The sequence below is a fragment of the Enhydra lutris genome, unplaced genomic scaffold, assembly GCF_002288905.1.
Source record: "Enhydra lutris kenyoni isolate GAN:26980312 unplaced genomic scaffold, ASM228890v2 scaffoldscaffold19, whole genome shotgun sequence".
NCBI classification, from domain to species: domain Eukaryota; kingdom Metazoa; phylum Chordata; class Mammalia; order Carnivora; family Mustelidae; genus Enhydra; species Enhydra lutris.
Window position 1 is genome coordinate 32278333 of NW_019154103.1, and position 18472 is coordinate 32296804.

General features: G+C 41.0%; 1 protein-coding gene across 2 annotated transcripts in view; it reads left to right on the forward strand.

The window, feature by feature from the left end:
• LOC111148294 (mannosidase alpha class 2A member 1) overlaps window positions 1-15465 on the forward strand; it is a 168898-nt gene extending 153433 nt beyond the window's left edge. The window contains exons 20-22 of one of the 2 annotated variants that reach the window (XM_022504781.1): window positions 2505-2699; window positions 13356-13466; window positions 15158-15465. In XM_022504781.1, the coding sequence (XP_022360489.1) occupies window positions 2505-2699; window positions 13356-13466; window positions 15158-15310 (459 nt within the window). In that variant the 3' untranslated portion in view covers window positions 15311-15465. The remainder of the gene's footprint in view (window positions 1-2504; window positions 2700-13355; window positions 13467-15157) is intronic. The other variant, XM_022504782.1, reaches the window with a different exon arrangement.
• The last annotated feature ends 3007 nt before the right edge of the window (window positions 15466-18472 follow it).

Genomic DNA, 18472 nt, shown 5'->3' on the forward strand with positions numbered 1-18472 from the left:
TGAAAGGAAGAAGCTAGACCTGAACAGCTTGAAGCCTTCCAACACACAAGAAACCAAATAATGTTTAGAATAGTATATTAGTTACTGCAAGGCTGAGGAATTCATTTACAGCTTAAACAAACACATAAGATTTCCCATAACAAACATGCGTTACCAGCTTTGGGTTTATCATAAAGGTTTCAATTAAAAGATTACCTTTCCAGGAGATTAGTCGAAAAATGATAATTCACCAGCTAAATATCTTGTCAAGCACCTCGTTGCTATAAAAATGTTAAGAAAGTGCATGAATCCTGGAACTTCTGTGAGATTTTGTCCCACCCCGCCTGGCCAGCTTCCAGTGATGTTGTATGTTCTTGGTGCTTTTATAACTCTGAACTACAACTCTTGCATAGACTTCTCTTCCTTATCCTGCTTAGGACAATAAATGGCACAGTTTTCGAATTCTCAAAGCACTTAAATTCATGGCATTGTTTCCTTTGACGAGGCTTATCATTAACATGTTTCTGAGTCTGAATCACTTTCTTAATCCAAAACTTGTTGAAGGGTGAGACTTAGACATTCCGTTCCAAAAAGAGCGGTTTCTTGTGCAAGGTTGTCTGGGGCGACGGTTGCCGGCACATGTCCACAGAGCTGTGTCAGACCGACTGAGATTTTGAGATTTGCTTTGGGGGCTAAACTTTGGCTTCCTAGGGCTCATCCCTGGACATTCTGATTAAGTAGATTTGGGTTAGGGTTCAGGGATCCATGTTTAAATCTTCCCAAGCCATTCTTATGTGTGGTCAGTTTGGGGGCACTGAGAGCCAGGGAAACTGGTGTGGGTCAGGAGGAATGGTACATATGCCCACTACTGTTTGAAAGGTATACAAAATCCATCAAGAAGTAGCCCACCTATTCACTGAAGTGTCCAGGGATTCCTCCAAGGGCAGAGAACAAAGCCAGAGAGCTTTTTCTGAATCTTACTTGACCTAGAATGGACTTAATGCCTTCTGATTCTGATACAGCAGGTGTCTTCTTTTCTGTTGGAATCTTTTATCTTTTATTACTGAAAACTGATTTTGTCAGCATTCCTGACCTAGATTATGAAGTCCTTTGATCTTGGAATACATTTAAAGTTTCCGGTTGAAACTGTTCCCTCAATATTCAACAACATGCATTAAATTTCAGTATTGTTGGTGAATATAATTATCTATGTTTTATTTAATCTTTCTTTTAAAGAAAGAGTGTGGGATGGGTACATATTTTTTTTTTACAACTCTTTCAGACCTGATATATTTTGTCAGTATCTTAATATTACAGTGTCCCTCTACCACCTTTAATTTTTTTTCTCTCTCTCCGTAGTCTGAATTGTAATGGCATCTACAGTTCACTGCTGGCAAGATGCCTGTCACTCTTTGCTCAACACCCTCTGTTCAGTGCTAATCTGACATTCTGAATTTTAAGCCCTGTATCTCCTATAAATCCTATCTTTTCACCTAGATAAGTAGCCAAGCCTTTTATTTGAGCCCCATATTACAAAAAGGATGCAAAATCAGAGGATATCAGTGAAATGGACAGTTTAAAAATAAGATACAAAATTAAATTTGTTCCACGTGTCACTGTTGATCAAAAAACCTTTCTACATAAATTATTTTCTTCTCAGTGTTTTTCTATGTGTGCTCTCTTATACCTTAGGCGTTATTGGTTAAGGTTCTACTTAGTCATTGATTTAATTAATTGAGTGTGTCATCTACCATATGCCTATCCCCAGCCCTGGCAGGCTTATTTAATATCTGAACATGCTGAACCACTTGTCTGAAAGTATATACCATAGCAATGACTAAAATATTTTTTAAATTCTAGTGAATAATTATGTATGAGGTAAATATGTACTAACTATTGCATAACATAATTTAAACAGTTCCTGTTCAGTGGCTGTGATTTACCAAATTTAACAGATCTGGGAATACTGATTGTGCTACTTAAAAATCTTATTTATTTTGAGAGTCCCCCCCCAAAAAAAATCCTATAATTGGGTAACATGTATAGAGCATAACTTTGGATCGCCTCAAGAATTATGGTCTAGTTGAGTATAAATGAAACCATGAGAATATGCTGGGTAAAACCCAAGGGAGAAGAGATCACATTTGATGGTGTGCAAGATGTGTGAATATCCCAACCCGTCTATTTAAGAATTTTGTGGTAGGTTGAGAAAGAGTTTCCATAAAACATTATACCTTATCCTAAAATGTTTTTTTGGAAAACGTTGTTAGGATTTTTAGTACTAAAACAGTGGAAAAAAGATCTTTCTAAACATGAGCTAAGTGGACACTGTTCATTTTTTTACATTGCTTACAGATGAACTTGGTAATCTCTGTGTTGGCTAAGACTGTTAGTTCCAAAATATAATAAAATTAAACATAAACTGCTTATATTTCTTTTCTATTTAAACCCTGTTGGGTAATTCCATTAATAGTGTGAAAACTGCAAATATGTAACACTCAAGCATTTCTGTTTTTTCTTGATAGGAAGAAGAAAAGAAGTCGGTCAGTTATCCTTCTCTCGTTAGCCACGTAACTTCCTTTTTCCTGAATCATCCTGTCTTTACAATGACAGAAAAGATCCCCGTGCCCACCCTTAAGCTGCTAGGTGAATTCTCTCCGTTACTGTCGTCTTTGCCTTGTGACATTCATCTCATTAATCTGAGGACAATACAGTCAAAGGTATATCCCAAAATGTATCTATAAAGAGTTACTTTTTATAATATATTTGATATAAGGGGATAAGAAGCAGAAAGAAATACAGCTGACCCTTAAACAGGAGGAGCTGGAATGCACTGGTCAGCTTACCCAGGTTGTTTTCTATAAACACAGTACAGGACTGAAAATGTATTTTCTCTTCCTTATGATTTTCTGAATAGTTTCTTTTCTCTAGCTTACTTCGTTAAAAGAATACAGTGTAACATACATATAACATATAAAATATGTGCTGATCAACTGTCGATGTTATCAGTAAGGCTTCCAATCAAGCGGAGGCTATTAGTAGTTATGTTTTGGGAGAGTCAGAGTCCTGAGTGGATTTTTGACTTGCGGGGAGGAGGGTGGGGGGTTGTCACCCCTAACCTCCTGCACTGTTCAAGGGTTAACCATACTGTGAGTTTTACTATGCTTCAAGGAGCCTTTAAGAGGACTTGACCTTTAGGCAAAATCATTCTACCTTTCATTTGGTTAGGGAATATTATCTCTTTATAGATAAGAAAGCAAACTCTGGCCCCAGGGTCACATAATAGTAGGTGGGATAACAGGCCTTAAGATCAGCTCTTCTGGCATTTTCCATTCATTTCTCCTTGTTAGCCAGTGTTTCCTGAGGAGTTGGAGAATTAAGAAGCATAGCACTTAATTATTTCTCTATCAGAGGACTTGTACATTGATCTCTTTCTCCTGAAAGTCACTGCAACTCAGACCTTTGCATTGAGAAACAAACTCTTTAAAGACATCTAGAGATGGACTAGAGGAAGAGAGGGAAAGGCTTTATGAGATTCGGAATTTTTATTCAGTTAAGACTGCTTTTGTTTACATGTGTGCCAACTTTTAAAAGTCAGAGATTGCATTTGAAAAGAATAAAAATTAGACATTTGACATCATTTTTGTCTTTCGTGGAGCTGTTTTGATATTGTGAATTGACATATGCATGGCTGGAAATACTAAGTGCTTAGGGATTCTGTAGGGAATGTGATAAATGGCCCGAGTATGAAAAAAAGAGAATGTTCATGTTTGAAGACCATGTAAGAAGAGAAAAATGTTTCGTTTAAGCACAAAGAACTAAAGCAAACCAAAGTAAGGATAAATGCCTGCAAATCTGGACATACAGGGCTTTTAAAACTGTAGTGACCAAGAGAAAGAACTTAGGCCTAACTCTGTAGGAATATCCATTCGGCCCGTGATAATGAATACAGGTGAACGTGGGAGGCCTGCATCTATCTGCATGTGTCAGAAGGCTTATTCGATCATGTGAACAAACCTGCAGGATTTATTTCGTGCCTGCTACGTTACAGTTACAGCTAAAAGCACTAGGGATACCGTTGTGGGCAAACCCATTACAAACAATAACCCCTGCCTTTCTGAAGCATGGATCCTGATGGGGGGAGAAAAATAAAGAAGAAAAAAGAAGAGAGATGTATAATGTGTTAGATGGTGATAAGTGTCAGGGAGGGAAAGCCGGAGGGAAGGATAGCTCTGGAAGTTGACACAAGTTTGCATAGTGTGGTTGGAAGAGGACCTTGCCTTAAGGGTGTTAATGGAGTAAAAATCCGAGGGAGGTTAGAGAATAAGAGACCCATGCAGATTTCTGGAGGTAGAGTGGTCCGGGAAGAGTTACAAGCAAGTAGAAAGGCCCAAACGTGGGTGCTGTGGTGAGAGTAGAAGCTCTGTGGGAGCTGGCCTTTTCTTTGATTCCTTGCATCGTTCTGTTGCCTAGAAGAGCGCTTGCACAAAGAAGGGACTCAGCCACAATTTGCTGATTGAGCAAATCTCATGAGTGCTCTTTCTAGGATTCTGCTAGTCTTTTTGTGGGTTGACTGTTTGACTCATGAAAGGAACACACCAGCGATGGATAGCCTCCCTGAGTTTTCCTCTTATTAATTCATGAGGCAGAGGGAACGAGGGGGTAGAGTGGCGGTTACCAAAGACTCCGAGCCTCAGTCTGCTGCCTCTGGGCATGGATGGTAGAGGATGTTAGCAGCCTATGGATCTGAGGGCTTCTGGGGCACACGGCGGCCACTGTTCCTTCACCTCGTTTCTAGATGTCTCTCCCATGATTATTTTCCGGAAGCAGATCCAGTTGTCTAGAGTCAACAAATGTAGGGTCTCACCCACCATAATCCAGGGCTAGCACCTGTTTTCCATATCACCTCTTTTCTATGGTTACCTGCTTCTTTGATTCTCCCTGCGTGTTGCCTAGCTTTCTGTCACCCAAGTCTCATCTCTTCCCAGATTAAAAATCCCGTTGCTACTAAACTGGTTCACGCTTTCAAGAATTTAGGCTCTGTGTGGTCTGGCCTCTGTGAGGTCTGGTCTGGTGTGGATGCTCACTGTATCCACTTGGCGTCCCCTTGCTCCTCATGCCCTTTGGGTGGTGGCCCACCTCCACTCCCTGATGGCTGGCCAGGGGCTGACTCAGCTACCTGTTATAAAATGGGGCTGCTCTCAGAGCCACCGCCTCAGGTCTGTGGTGAGAAACACAGAAGCTAATGCTGTGAAGGCCCTTTAGAAACAGAAATGCTTTGTAAACATACGTTTGTGTCCTGATGGGGCTTGCGGTACTGGTCAGCCCAGGGGCAAACCAGGGTTTTAGCAGAGGAAATAGAGAGCAATTTAACAAATGGGCCAGGAAGAATCAAGACTGAAATGTTAACATTTAACCATAACTAGCATGTTGGCTCATGGTCCAAACTCAGTATTTGTGGCTGTTTCACATTATCCTATCAATCAGTGCCGGTTCCTATGTTCGTCTTTAACTCTTAGCACATATTTCTAACAGTTATTTAAAAAGCTCACCAGTAACCCAAGGGGATTGATTTGGCCATTCAAAATCGCTTCTTTAAGGAATTGCTTTCTGTCCCTTAATCTCTGATAATAGGAAAATAATCATTGAAGGAAGCTGATGTAGGTATTGAATCAAAGAAAGCTTGGTGCTTAAAAAGATGTCAAGTGTAATTTCATGGTTACACTAAAAGAAGACAAAAATGACTTGGAAGAAATCCAGAAGCCAGACCTCAACATTTTGGATTGTGTTCCTATTTTTATGTGCTGGCAGCTCCAAACATAGAATCATGAATTGTTCCTTTGGACGTTGCAAAGCATTTTTCCCATTGAAATAATGTGAACGTGGCTCTCGGCTTCTAAGCAAGACCAGAGCTCTGCATTGGTCTGTGTGTAAGTAAGCATTTTCATAACTACCACCTCCCAGTATTTCCACGAAAAACATGTTTGAGAACCCCCCGGACACGAGGGAGTCACATCTCTCTTCTTGCCTCACTCATGGAGGAGGCCTCTGCTTGCCCAGCTCCTGGGCCACATTGTCAGAAGCTTCCTCACGTCCTAAACCTCATGTGGGCAGCCTGATTCCTCAGGGAGAAAGTGGTTATGGGCTCCAGCAACAGTGAGAGGGGCGAGGGTCTGGAGGTGTGCTGACTCATCACGGTGCTGCAGCATTTCCAACTACCCATCCTCAGAGTCAATGTGTCCGGGTCACACTGGGGAGATTTTTTGAAACCGAGACTTCTACAGGTTTCCCCGTCTCTGCAGTTCTGATTCCAGAGGTCCGGGGTGGGGCAACTTAGGAATTAGTAATTTTTTAAAATTCCCATGATTCTAGAAATTACTGTTATCTCCATTTACTAAACTGGGAAAGTAAGAGCTGGAAATTAAATGCCTGAGATAAAATTACGCAGCAGTGAATGGCAGAATTAGGGCCCACATGCAGGTTTTCTGAATCTGGGTGCTGGACAGGGCCTCAGAGGGTGGTGGTGGACTTCTTAAGAGTTACTAAATCTGTTCCTCCCAAATCCAGTTTTTCAGGAATTATTCTGTTTGGTAGATGAGTTTATGTTTTTATATAAGCATATCTTGCTCTTATTTTGTATGTGTTTGGAGAAAAACTGATTGCGTGTCATATAGTTGCAGTCAGATGAAGTTGGAAGCAAACATCTCTTAAACCGTGTCTCACAGCATTGCCAAGTGCCCCCGCGCAGTCCCGTCTAGCAGTGTAACTGTCAGCCTTCTCCTTCTGTAGGCTCGCCGCCCCCTTCTCTTTACCACCTCCTTTTCTTGTACTGTCAAAAGCTTGACATATTAAAAAGAGGATTCTATAAAGGTTTGAAAACTGGGAACAGGAGCACCACTGAAGTGGTCGGGAACAGGAAAACCATGCCACCATCATCAGGAAGGGGTATTAATTAAGGGACAAGGGAGTCTTGGTAGAGAGGATGCTGGGAGAATCTCACGGGGGCCAGATCATCGATCAGGGTTCTGTAGGCTGGAGTGATAGGTTCAGCCTGGAACGCAGACATTCCAGGGACCAGAAGGAATTTGATTAAGCCATTTAATTAGGCTTCATGGAGCCATGCTGCCTTGATGTCTTGCACAATGATATGTTGTTCGACCTTTTTCCTCTCCCCCAGATTATTTCCACCACTTTTATGTTCAGATGTATTTTTATTTAATTCACTTACAGATCTGTATCTTTGTATCTGTATCCACCTCTATCTCTGTATATTACATTTAGCTCTATTCTCTGTGACATTTTATTCTACTTCTGCTTAACCATTTCTTGCAGATAGTTAACTAATCATTTCAACATCAGCACCACTTACTGAACAAGATTTTCTCTCTCCACTTGTTTATACCGCCCCCTTTTCTTATAAGAGGCAGTTTAAGGTATTTCTTCATTTTGCCTCTCTTATAAGAATTGATTGGTGCTTTATTAATCTCCCTGGCATCTGGAAAGGTGAAAATTGTGGAGAAAATTTCCTTTGTTGTACAGATCTAAGAACAGCCATTCACCTTACCTGTTCTTTCTGTCATCTTATCTTGTTGATCAAAACAGGATAACTGTTATTGGACATTTTAATGAATACCCTGGAAAATGAATTTCTACTGGTTATTTCCTGTCTCAGGACTTAAAACACTGTGCAATTTTCTCACCTTTCCAGTTACCAGAATAACATGGAAAGATGGATGTCGGTAGGCGTTTTCAAGGAATCTGGTCAGGTTGGAGAAATTTTTCCACCAGGTGTTTAGCTCTGCCGTAATCTATTAGACCTTAGACATTCTTTGAGGAGGGTGGGGACACATTTCTCTTGGAGAATGTAGTCAAAGTTACAGCTTCTCTCTTCCACAGAAAAAAAGTGTACACCCATAACATTTACTAGTTTCCAGAAGTGTACTTCTCTGTGAATCTCGCATTATTAATGAGCAAATCAGGTTTCTTTTGGTGTGAGACCAGACCGGCACAGCTTTCTATTCTGAGTTCTCACCCACTTTGGTAAAGGAACACTGGCCTGCTCCTTTGCTTATGAGACCCTGCCATGTGTGTGGATAATTTTCAGCATGGCCTTAAATCCTGCTTAAAATGGGGTGAATGGATGGGTAGGCAGGCTGGATGGATGGAACTTACTGTGTCCACGCCTTCCTTTCTGAATTGATGTATATTTTGATAAATTGTGGTTTTAGTGCTGCTGGAACTCTGGTTTAAATACTCCCTTTTTCTAACCTCAGATCAGAGAGTGAGCTCCTTCCGGTTGTAGGCTTTTCTTCTATTACATTAGAAGTGATCTTTCTCCTTTCCCTCCCGGCCATGAGCACCAGTCCTTAGCCAGGACGAAGGCAGGAGGGTGAAGCTGTTACTGTCCTGCTGCCTTTGTTTGAGCCCTCACCTGCACTTACCACCTGGTTCGCTTAGCACACAGCCCCTCATTCTCCCACTTGCCTCATTCACAACGTGGCAGTGATAATAGGACCCACCTCAGAGATGTGCTAGGGATTAAATGACTCACTTAGAAGAGTGTCTGGCAGGTAGTAAGCACGGGGTGCTTGACAAATGAAGTTCTTAACAGTCACGAGCAGTGATGATTGTTACTAAAAATGAAGTAAAAATGTAGGAATTTTTTTTTAATTGAAGGTTGAAGTTTATTCCCAAAATAAATCTTGATGTCACCTTGACTTGTATTCTTTATATATGTTTTTTTTGGGGGGGGGGGTGTTAAGATTGATTTATTTATTTATTTGACAGAGAGAAGGAGATCACAAGTAGGCAGAGAGGCAGGCAGAGAGAGAAGGAAGCAGGCTCCCGGCTGAGCAGAGAGCCCCATGCGGGGTTCAATCCCAGGACCCTGAGATCATGACCTGAGCCGAAGGCAAAGGCTTTAACCCACTGAGCCACCCAGGCGCCCCTCCTTATATATGTTTTTGAAAACTCTGAGCAGTTATTAATAAAGTACCTAAAATTGTCTACATGCCAGGCATTATGCTGAGGGTTTTCTTTGTAAAGAGAACCTTGTTTAGCTCTCCCAGCAGTACTGTGAAGGTGGGCAGTATCGTGCCCCCATGTTTCAGAAGAGGACACTCGCCGACCGAGAGATGGTAGGTAGCCTTCCCAGGTCATGCAGCCCGTAAATGACGTGCCAAGGGCACACCCCAGCATGGCTGACTCCAGATCCCCGCCCAGAACCTCATACTCCTCTTCTCTGGGAACAAAGGGAAGCGAGAGTGCCGAAAATGTTAGGGAATACTCTGTTTCTCTCTTGACCACTCAGTCATGACTGGACACCCTTAGAAGGATCCACCCACCATCTGCGGGGAGGATCATGAAGGACTAAGGTAGAGCGGATCGGTGATCATTGCTAGTTGACCGTGAGAGGGCATGTTTCGTGACTGGGACATTCACGTGCACTTAAATGTAATAATGCAAACTTGCATACCACCTCCCCTGTTTCAGAGACTGTTGTGAGAGGAATTGAGTTCTTCCGTGAGAAGTATTCCGTACAGGGTCCCGCACACGGCGAGCTCTCAGAAAGCGTTAGCTGCGGTTACTGTTACCATCACTGTGGTTGGTACTTGATCCTCCAAGGGGCGCTTCGGGAGTCTCACCGAGTTTTGTGAGTTCTGAGAAGTTAAATGACGTATTCGCAGACACAGGACTGGTTCATGGTAGAACCAAACCAAACCTTGCCTCCGATCCAGCTTTTTCTAACCTCGATGGCTTCATTCTGCCAGCCGCACCGCCTTCCCTCCACTCCCCCCAGTCTCCAGAGAAACCTCACGGCCCCGCTTAGCCTCAGAGCCGCCGATTGCTTTATCCAGTGGGAGTTAGTCCCACAGTGGATTCTCCGAGTGCCTTCGGAACACCGAAGTCCTCCTGAGGGGATTCAGCCTTCGCTGTGATCTGAGCTGTTTCACAGACACACTCGATTTGAAGCTCACCTTGCACAGCGCTTGGCCCAATGTCAAAGTTGGTAAATTTTCTTCCCTACCCCCTTCCCTTTTTTTGTGTTTTTTCCTGAGGTCCGGATAGTACTCATACACTAATGAGTGTGAAAACAGGCCTTTCAGAGTCTGTTTACTCTCTTCGAGTGAACAGCATCTTTTTGGTGAAGGTATCTGTTTTCTTGCATGCATATTCAAGTTAAATTCACAGTTTCCCTACTTTGAAAAACAGTTTTCTTGGAAATAAAATGACAAGACAGACTTTGAAACTGAAAAACTGCTGCTTTGCCTCAGGTATTTTTGCTTGAAAACTGATACTTTCATGAATATTTAATTTTTAAAAACTTGGACACGATGATTGCTATTTCAGTTGGTGTTCTGGTCCTTACGAAAGCGATGCAGTTTTGGTTTTGAGAGAAAGTGTAACTTTTTTTCCCAGCAGTGAAAATTACTCTTTATGACTTCCAATTTCTACTTTTCGTATTGTTTAAATCTCTTGTAAAACTAATGGCAAAATTCCAAAGATGCTTCCTTTCCTCTTCTTTGTTTTTTTTTTTCTTATTGTCACCTCCAGTCTGCTAAAGGCCTCACACGCTCATTATTTCAAGAGCACGTGTTGCCGTGTTGCTCTAGTGAATTAAAATGGCCAGATGCTTCCCCCTCTCTCTCTGCCTGCCTCTCTGCCCACTTGTGATCTCTCTCTCTGTGTTAAATAAATAAATAAATAAATAAATAATCTTTAAAAAAAAGAAAAGGACGCCTGGGTGGCTCAGTGGGTTAAGCCTCTGCCTTCGGCTCAGGTCATGATCCCAGGGTCCTGGGATCAAGCCCCATGTCAGGCTCTCTGCTCAGCGGGGAGCCTGCTCCACCCCCCCACCCCCCACCCCCGCCTGCCGTTCTGCCTGCTTACAATCTCTCTCTCTCTCTCTCTGTCAAATAAATAAATAAATAAATCTTTACAAATGGCCAGAGTCTTTGGTTATAATGATAGGGACTTTTAAAAGAGCCTCACAAATAGACCACGTAAATAGTGAATCTGAATTGTGACTTTGTTATGATTTTGATGCATAATCGTTGACATATAGTTTGGAGGGTCTCCGATTCCTCAGCTACAAAGTTATGATGTCATGAAAGAAAAATTGTGAATAAAAAGTTAAGTGAGAGTATTGATTAATTGGTAGGTGTTTGGAAAATAGTCACCAGTACTTAATTGGTTGATTCCATTGATAGAAATAATAATAGCTAAAATGTACCCAGGGCTTCCTCTGCTGCAGACACTGGGCTGAGTCCCTATTACACAATTGAATTTCATCTCCATTTTATGGTAAAGGAGAAACCAGGTTTTGCTAAAAGCATCTAAGAAATTGCAGAACTAGCATCTAGATCTTGAGCTGCCTGACTCCCAGCCAAGGTTTGGATCCATTTTCTACAGCTTCTGTACCAACACTTTCTGCCTCATAAGCTAAGCCACCAGAAATAGTATTTTCAGCGTCTTATGAGACACCACGTCTCCAGGAAGAAGGGAAACCTGCATTAACTCCATTTTGCAGACAGACAAACTGATGCTTAGGTAATCAGTGACTGTTCTAAGCCTAGACACTTAGCACATGACAGAATTATCCTTGTTTTTCTCCTGGAGACCTTGTATAGGATACACAAAGGATTTTTTTTTTTTTTTTTTACTGTGCTCTTTTCATGCTGTTTTGGGACTGTGTGAAACACATTGAAATTTTATTAGAAATCTTTATCATATGATTTAAACCTGCTATGTTTATCATGTTGTCCTGTGATGACTCAGAATTCCTTAAATGACTTTTTTCCTCTCCCTTCAAACAAAATCGTAGCAGTACCACTACAAAATACCAGTGTGAAATGTCATAAAGCAGGTTATTCCAGCCAAGAATCTGAGGTGAGGACAGCTTTAAATTGTTCAGGCACATTAAAATCAAATCAGTGATGAGAATGCTGGCAGCTCTTCACCAAAGATGTCTCTGTGGCACATTTAAAAATCGTATGCCCTAGTGAGGATGATTAAGAACTCGGACATATGTGTATCTGTGGCCACAGAGGAGAAAAGGGGATCATTTTCATCACACGTCAGTGCTGAGCACACTCAACTCCTTTGAATAGCTGTATCTTTCTTAATTCATCCAAGGATTCTTAATTTATTTTGCTTATTATTAGAAACATTGCCCCCCTTTAGGAAACATAAAATTTATTAAGAGACTTATAATTTAAAATACTCAGGGCACTCACGGCATCCTTATTTAAATGGATGCAGGAAATTTTACTGCAAGAAAGTGTATATTGATCCCTGTAGCTGACTTGTCATGTTTAGTATTTTTCTCTTTGCCTGAATAAGAAGAATAGCTTCTGTAATGTGAATTTAAATGATACATCAAGCTAATAAATGTGGTTGGCCTAGCAAGTGATAAGCATAACTAATTCAATTTAAATATCTTTTATATAAAAATAATGAACCAGTGTATTAAAGATTAAAAATGTTAATGCAATTAGCAAAAATTAGCATTCAATAAAGAAGTGTGTTTCAGTTTTGAGATGGATGATGTATCATGCAATGTCCAGATAAGGACTAAATTCAGGTATGTATATGTTAAATTCAGCTGATGTATATGTTAAAAACTAAATAAATAAAAATTCAGTGCTTTTTTTGCCCCTTTACAGCAACGTGGATGGAACTAGAGGGTATTATGCCAAGTGAAATAAATCAATCAGAGAAAGATAATTATCATATGATCTCACTCATATGTGGAATTTAAGAAACAAAACAGAGGGGATCGTAGGGGAAGGGAGGGAAAAGTAAAACAAGACAAGACCAGAGAGGGAGAGAAACTGTAAGAGACTCTCAATCATAGGAAACAAACTGAGGGTTGCTGGAGGGATGGGGTAACTGGGAAATCGACATTAAGGAGAGCACATGATGTAATGAGCACTGAGCATTATATAAGACTGATGAATCACCGAGCTCTACCTAGACATGAAGCCAATAATTTATTATATGTTAAGTAATTGAATTTAAACTTAATAAATAAATGCTTTATTTGAAGAAACTTTGATAAAACAGCATGTGACATGTAGACAAAAGGACACCCAGGTCCTCAGGGACTGTACTGGGAACCAGGGCATGAGGTGACTTAACAAGGAGCCTTAAAATTTAGTGTCATCTGCCTCCTTGTGGGGGGAGGTAGAGGGAATGTAGCAGGTATGACAGAGAATGTGAGACCTGAGGGGAAATGAACGTTCCTGGCATCACTGCTAAATAAAGTGAGCATTTGTGGTTGGAGGACACTGACTTCAAGACAATGGAGTATACGGTGGTGTCGCTATTTGCCTTAATGTCACTGTGGCGTATTGGCGCTCTCTGCCCATCTGCAGGTGGATGGCAAGCATTCCGATGAAGCAGCCTTGATCCTCCACAGGAAAGGGTTTGACTGCCGCTTCTCTAGCAGAGACACGGGGCTGCTTTGTTCCACGACCCAGGGAAAGGTGAGCTGAAAAGAGATTTTTGCTTGTTGACTTCATGTACTTTGAAATCCTTGTTTTCTGCTAATAATTCTGACAGTAAGAAGGTAATATCTCATTGCCTCTTCACGGACTCATTCCCCTCAGCTGATATAATTAGCTCAAATCTCTCCATCTTAAGAAAGCAACTTTCAGGTTCCTGGGTGGCCCAGTCATTAAGCTTCTGCCTTTGGCTTGGCTTATGATCCTGGAGTTCTGGAATCTCAAATAAATAAACAAAATCTTAAAAAGAAAAAAAGAAAGAAAGAAAGCAACTTTCTCCACCTTCAGTCTCTCTTCCTTGTCAGTATCCAAAATCCATGTCTGGAACATGGGACCTGTGAGGACAACATTCTCCTCCATTCTTAGGCCTTCCATTGCCAACAGACAAAGCATCTTCTTCCCACCCACTCTCTCCATACTTCCTCCTGTCTCACACATGCTCATGTAGGATCCAGTTCTGCAAAGTCTCAAAGGGGCTAAAGCAGGTTCTATAATAACTAAAGTGGGGTGGTAGTAGGGAAGTGACAGGAAGCAGTGACACTGTGGCCATTCGGGGACTTTTACCACAGCCCCGAAGCAGCCTCACTGAGCTCCAGTCAGTTGTTTCCACAGGGGACACGAGGGTCTGGATCTCCTGGTCAAGCCAGATTTGCATGGGAGTCCAAGGGGTCCTCAGGCTGACCTGCTGGCTGCCTCATTTTTATGTCTCCTTTGAACTGGTCTTGCTGATAGTTCCCACAGGCCTCTCCTTGGAAGGAAAAGAACCTCCAGCCTTGTGCCTCTGGCTCTGAGGGGGTTGTGCTCAGAGAAGGCAGTTGAATGGCACACAGGCAGGTCTCTGCCCCATGGGGCAGCTCTTCTCCAAAACCTCACAGATACCCTATAGATCAGACTCAAGTGATTCACTTCTAACCCTGCAAATTAGATTGTGCATCGGATATGAAAAGGATAGAAAAGAAAATGTGGTAGGGGGTCAAAATCCACTACCCAGCAGCAGGTAGATAAGCTGCTCCATTTCTTGTATCGTGCCCTACATGGAGTTGGTGCTAAGAAAGCACTGATGGTTTTTTTTTTTTTTTCGTTTTACCTTATTACTGATGTTGTGTGTATACTTGGTTGTAAGCATTTGTATATAGATGTTAAGGCCTCAAGTCTTAAGGGGATTATAGGATCCAGAGAGACATGGGGTGAGGGTAGTACTTTCCCAGCGCCCCAACCTTCAAAATGGGAGTCCCTGATAAGAGCAGCCTTCCTTGTAGCAGGCCTCTGTCCTTTCTCTCAGCTCTTTGGGCACAAGAAGAACTATGACTGTTAGGTGTTAAGTGTTGAGTATAAGAGGATATGGATGTTTTTAAAGCTTGCTGGCACATAGATGTTTTTTCTTTTATTGAAAAAGTGGTCTCTGCACAATAATAAATTATTGAGTAATTCGGAAGAAGAACGTAGAGCGAGCCATCCTCTCCTGGCTACCCTTCTCCTAGGTGTCCCTCCAAGGCCAGTCTGTGTGTCCAAGCACGCTGTATCTAACCCTTCCCTTTCCCCTTTTGACTTTAAAAGGAAACTAAATACGCTTTTTCATTCTACTGTTTTCTACTGACAAAATATATAGATGTGCCAGTAATCTTTCTTCAAAGTTGACCTAACTGTGCAACTTTTTGTTGTTTATTTTCCAGATTTTGGTACAGAAGCTTTTTAGCATGTTTACTGTCACAAGTCTCATACCTTCATCATTATCCTTGATGCATTCACCTCCAGACGCCCGAAATATAAGTGAGATCAACTTGAGTCCCATGGAAATCAGCACATTCCGAATCCAGTTGAGATGAACCTGGCTTTCAGATTTGGATTGGGAAGCATTGTCTTTTATACACTTCTAGGTTTGACGTGCAATAAGGAAGCACATTATTTTAGCTTCAGGCTACTGTGAGGACATGAATTCTGTGATTGTTACTTTTTTTTTTTTTTTTAACCAGTATAGAAAGAAAAAAAAAAAGCCATGTGATAGCCATTTTTTTTTTTTAAGTTCCATCCATGAACCACCACCATCAGTATGAATCGATGCAACAATGAAGGAAGAAATGTCTAAAACAACCTCTCCACAGATTGTATCTCAGGTTAAATGCTAACTAACTATATCTGTGTCGGGGGTTGTGAAGAGATTGTTATAAGTAGTCATGTTGCTGATCCTTCATTAGTTTTACAGAAATACCCGTTTTTACCAAAATGGAATAAAAGGCTGAGGGATAAAAGCTAATGGCCAAAATGGTTGCAGTCATTCATACTCATTGGAAAAATTTTGTGTATTGAAATATGTGGAAAAGTGCAATCCATCAACCCTCACGATACCTATACATCATTGATCTTCACACCCTTTTCTAATGTACCACTTGACCCCTCCCTTCTCACCCTTTGTAAGTATTTCCAGAAATAGCAGATTTTGAATCATGCAATAGTAGAAAAAGAGGCATATTTTCATTACTTGACAACGTGGGATAGGTGCAATTTATTCCATTGTCACTAAAATAGAAGAAGCAATTCCATAGGTACCATAACCTGTTTTAGGTACCACAAGGTGTCTTTTTACACAGCTCATTTGAATACAGATGTTCGGAGAGGGGTTTTCTATTTTAAAAATAACCATATCAAGATAAATGTGCCTTATTTTTTTATAAGTCTTGTTAAGTCTTTTGGTGTCCCATGTGACTGAGGAAGGGGGAGAGGGCGGGGGTGGGGAGGAAGTGGTTACTTTCGAGGACACATGACGTGTTATCAGTTTTGCCTGACAATGCTGGCCACGTTCTGATCTGTTTCATTAAATTTGTGGGTGATGTTATTCTAAACATTTTGACTATTTGAATGTACGGAGAGGTCAGAAAACAAAGAAAAAAAAATACTGTTAATTAAAATATGCTGCTGCCAAGAGGACTGCAGCTTGAAGCAAGGATTTTGTAACACGCAAAATCCATACACTTGTTCCATCTCGCAGGAGGTAACTCAATGAAAGGATGCTTTAAAAGGGACCCTGTTTTGAAACCCACTTATGTGTAGCTCATAATTATATGTAGCTCCTGATTTATTTTATTGAAGAGCACGTGTGTTGAGTGAATTCCAAACTTTTGTACATGCTAACCTCAAAGGGAAGTTCCAAGCCTATGTGCCATTACAATATGTGTGATAAAATTTGTTTGAGATCGTGATTAACGTGCCATTGAAGTTGAAGCAACGTTAGAAACATCTGGAACGTTCAGTTTTAGGATAGAAAGGATTCACTGAGTATGTACACTTTTGAAAATTCTCTGTGTTACCTAATGAATTTAGTATTCTCTGACTTTACACTTCCCTCTTACCTCCTGCCAGTCCAACATCTTTACAGAGAAGTTGAAACCTAATTTCTGTTTCACCATGTAGTCTGATGATCACCTGTTTTGTTTTTGTTTTTAATCAAGATGCAGCTCCTAAGATTATTGCTAAGTTATGTTAAGTTCATAAACTTTTTTCGCCTTTAATAATTAAGGAAACAATACTAGTGTTGATGAAGATATTATAAGGGAGTAATTTCATGCAATAAACATGTACTGTAAGTTTCCTTCCTCATTTTGGGAGATAAACAACTAAAAGGAAAAGAAAAACCACACTTCCTTTTTGTGGACATCTATAGATGTTAAGATTGCCAGAAGCAAATCCCAGGAATAAGATCAGTATTTTCTTTGCATCTTAAATGTAAAACCTTCCTTTGGGAGTTCACTGTGTTCTGTGGTTAAGTGGGTGTGCTTAATCATTCTGGAAATTCTGATCAGTTGAAATAAAAAAATCTTGATGCAATAACAGTGGTTTTGCCACTTCTGGTTGTTGGAGATGGATCTGTCCCATGTCAGTCGGGGTCTTAGTGTGTGTTGCCACCAGCTGCTCACAGGTAAAGCAGAAATTCTCTTGAAACCAGCAAGTTTCTGCTTTTTATTTTTAGAATAAATCATCAGGGAAATGAAGAGAGGACACTTTTGCTTTGGGTTGTGGTCAAGAACTGATTAAATAATTTAGTGTCTCTGGCACTCAGTAAAAACCATACACTTCAGTTGTGATCTCGGTGGCATATTTGTTTTGCTTAGGTTTTATTATGTTTGTTATCGCAGATGTTCAGTTAAGCGACTAGTTCGTTCTTTTTTGTGATCTTTGTTTTTCTTTTTGAATATTTGAGCTTATACCTGCAGTGTTTGAGAACTTGGCATCCTTGTTTTCTTCAAATACTGATTAAAATAAAATGCTACAAAATGTGTTGTGAAACATTGTAATTACCTTCCCATGTCTTTGTTGTACTTGTGCAGAAATGTTTTCACATTCCTTTGTCTAGAAGAAAATCTTTGCTTTCGTTTTGATTATGTTGCTTATCTTGGAATCAAATAGGTTTTGATATTTTTCTCTTGGAAGATTTTATATCTTTTTGGGAATATGTAATATAAGATCTCTAATAAAAGATGAACCTTACCATGTACATAGTCCTCTAGAGTGCTGCTTAAGACTTACTTGGTCAACAGCGTATATTAATACATTTTGAGGGGTAGGGTGGAATAGTGAGGGTCTGTTTTCTGTTCTTTCAGGAATGAACCACTCCACCTTCTGCCCACTGCTAGTTGGGAAATGTGGTTTTAGAGAGCAAGTGGCAGACGGGGGTGGTGGTGAGTTTCTTGTCGGGGTTTGGGGCCATCTTTGAGTTTGGAGTCTAGGAAACTTCCCAACAACACGGTACCTGTGGGGCCTTCTGAGCCAATTGGAGGAGCAGATTCTGGTCAGATTCCATATACTGCAGTACAGAAATGAGGCTAAGAAAGTCCTTGGGAGCTGATCCAAAAGGTAGAGTGTGTTGGAAGAGTGGGACCTGGAGGAATGCCACCAGCCTGCTGGCCCCAAGCAGCCCCCAGTGTAGTAGTTTTTAGGAAGTTCCTTCAAAAGCCAGGAGGTGGGGATGGCTGAAGGACAAATACGCTGGAAGT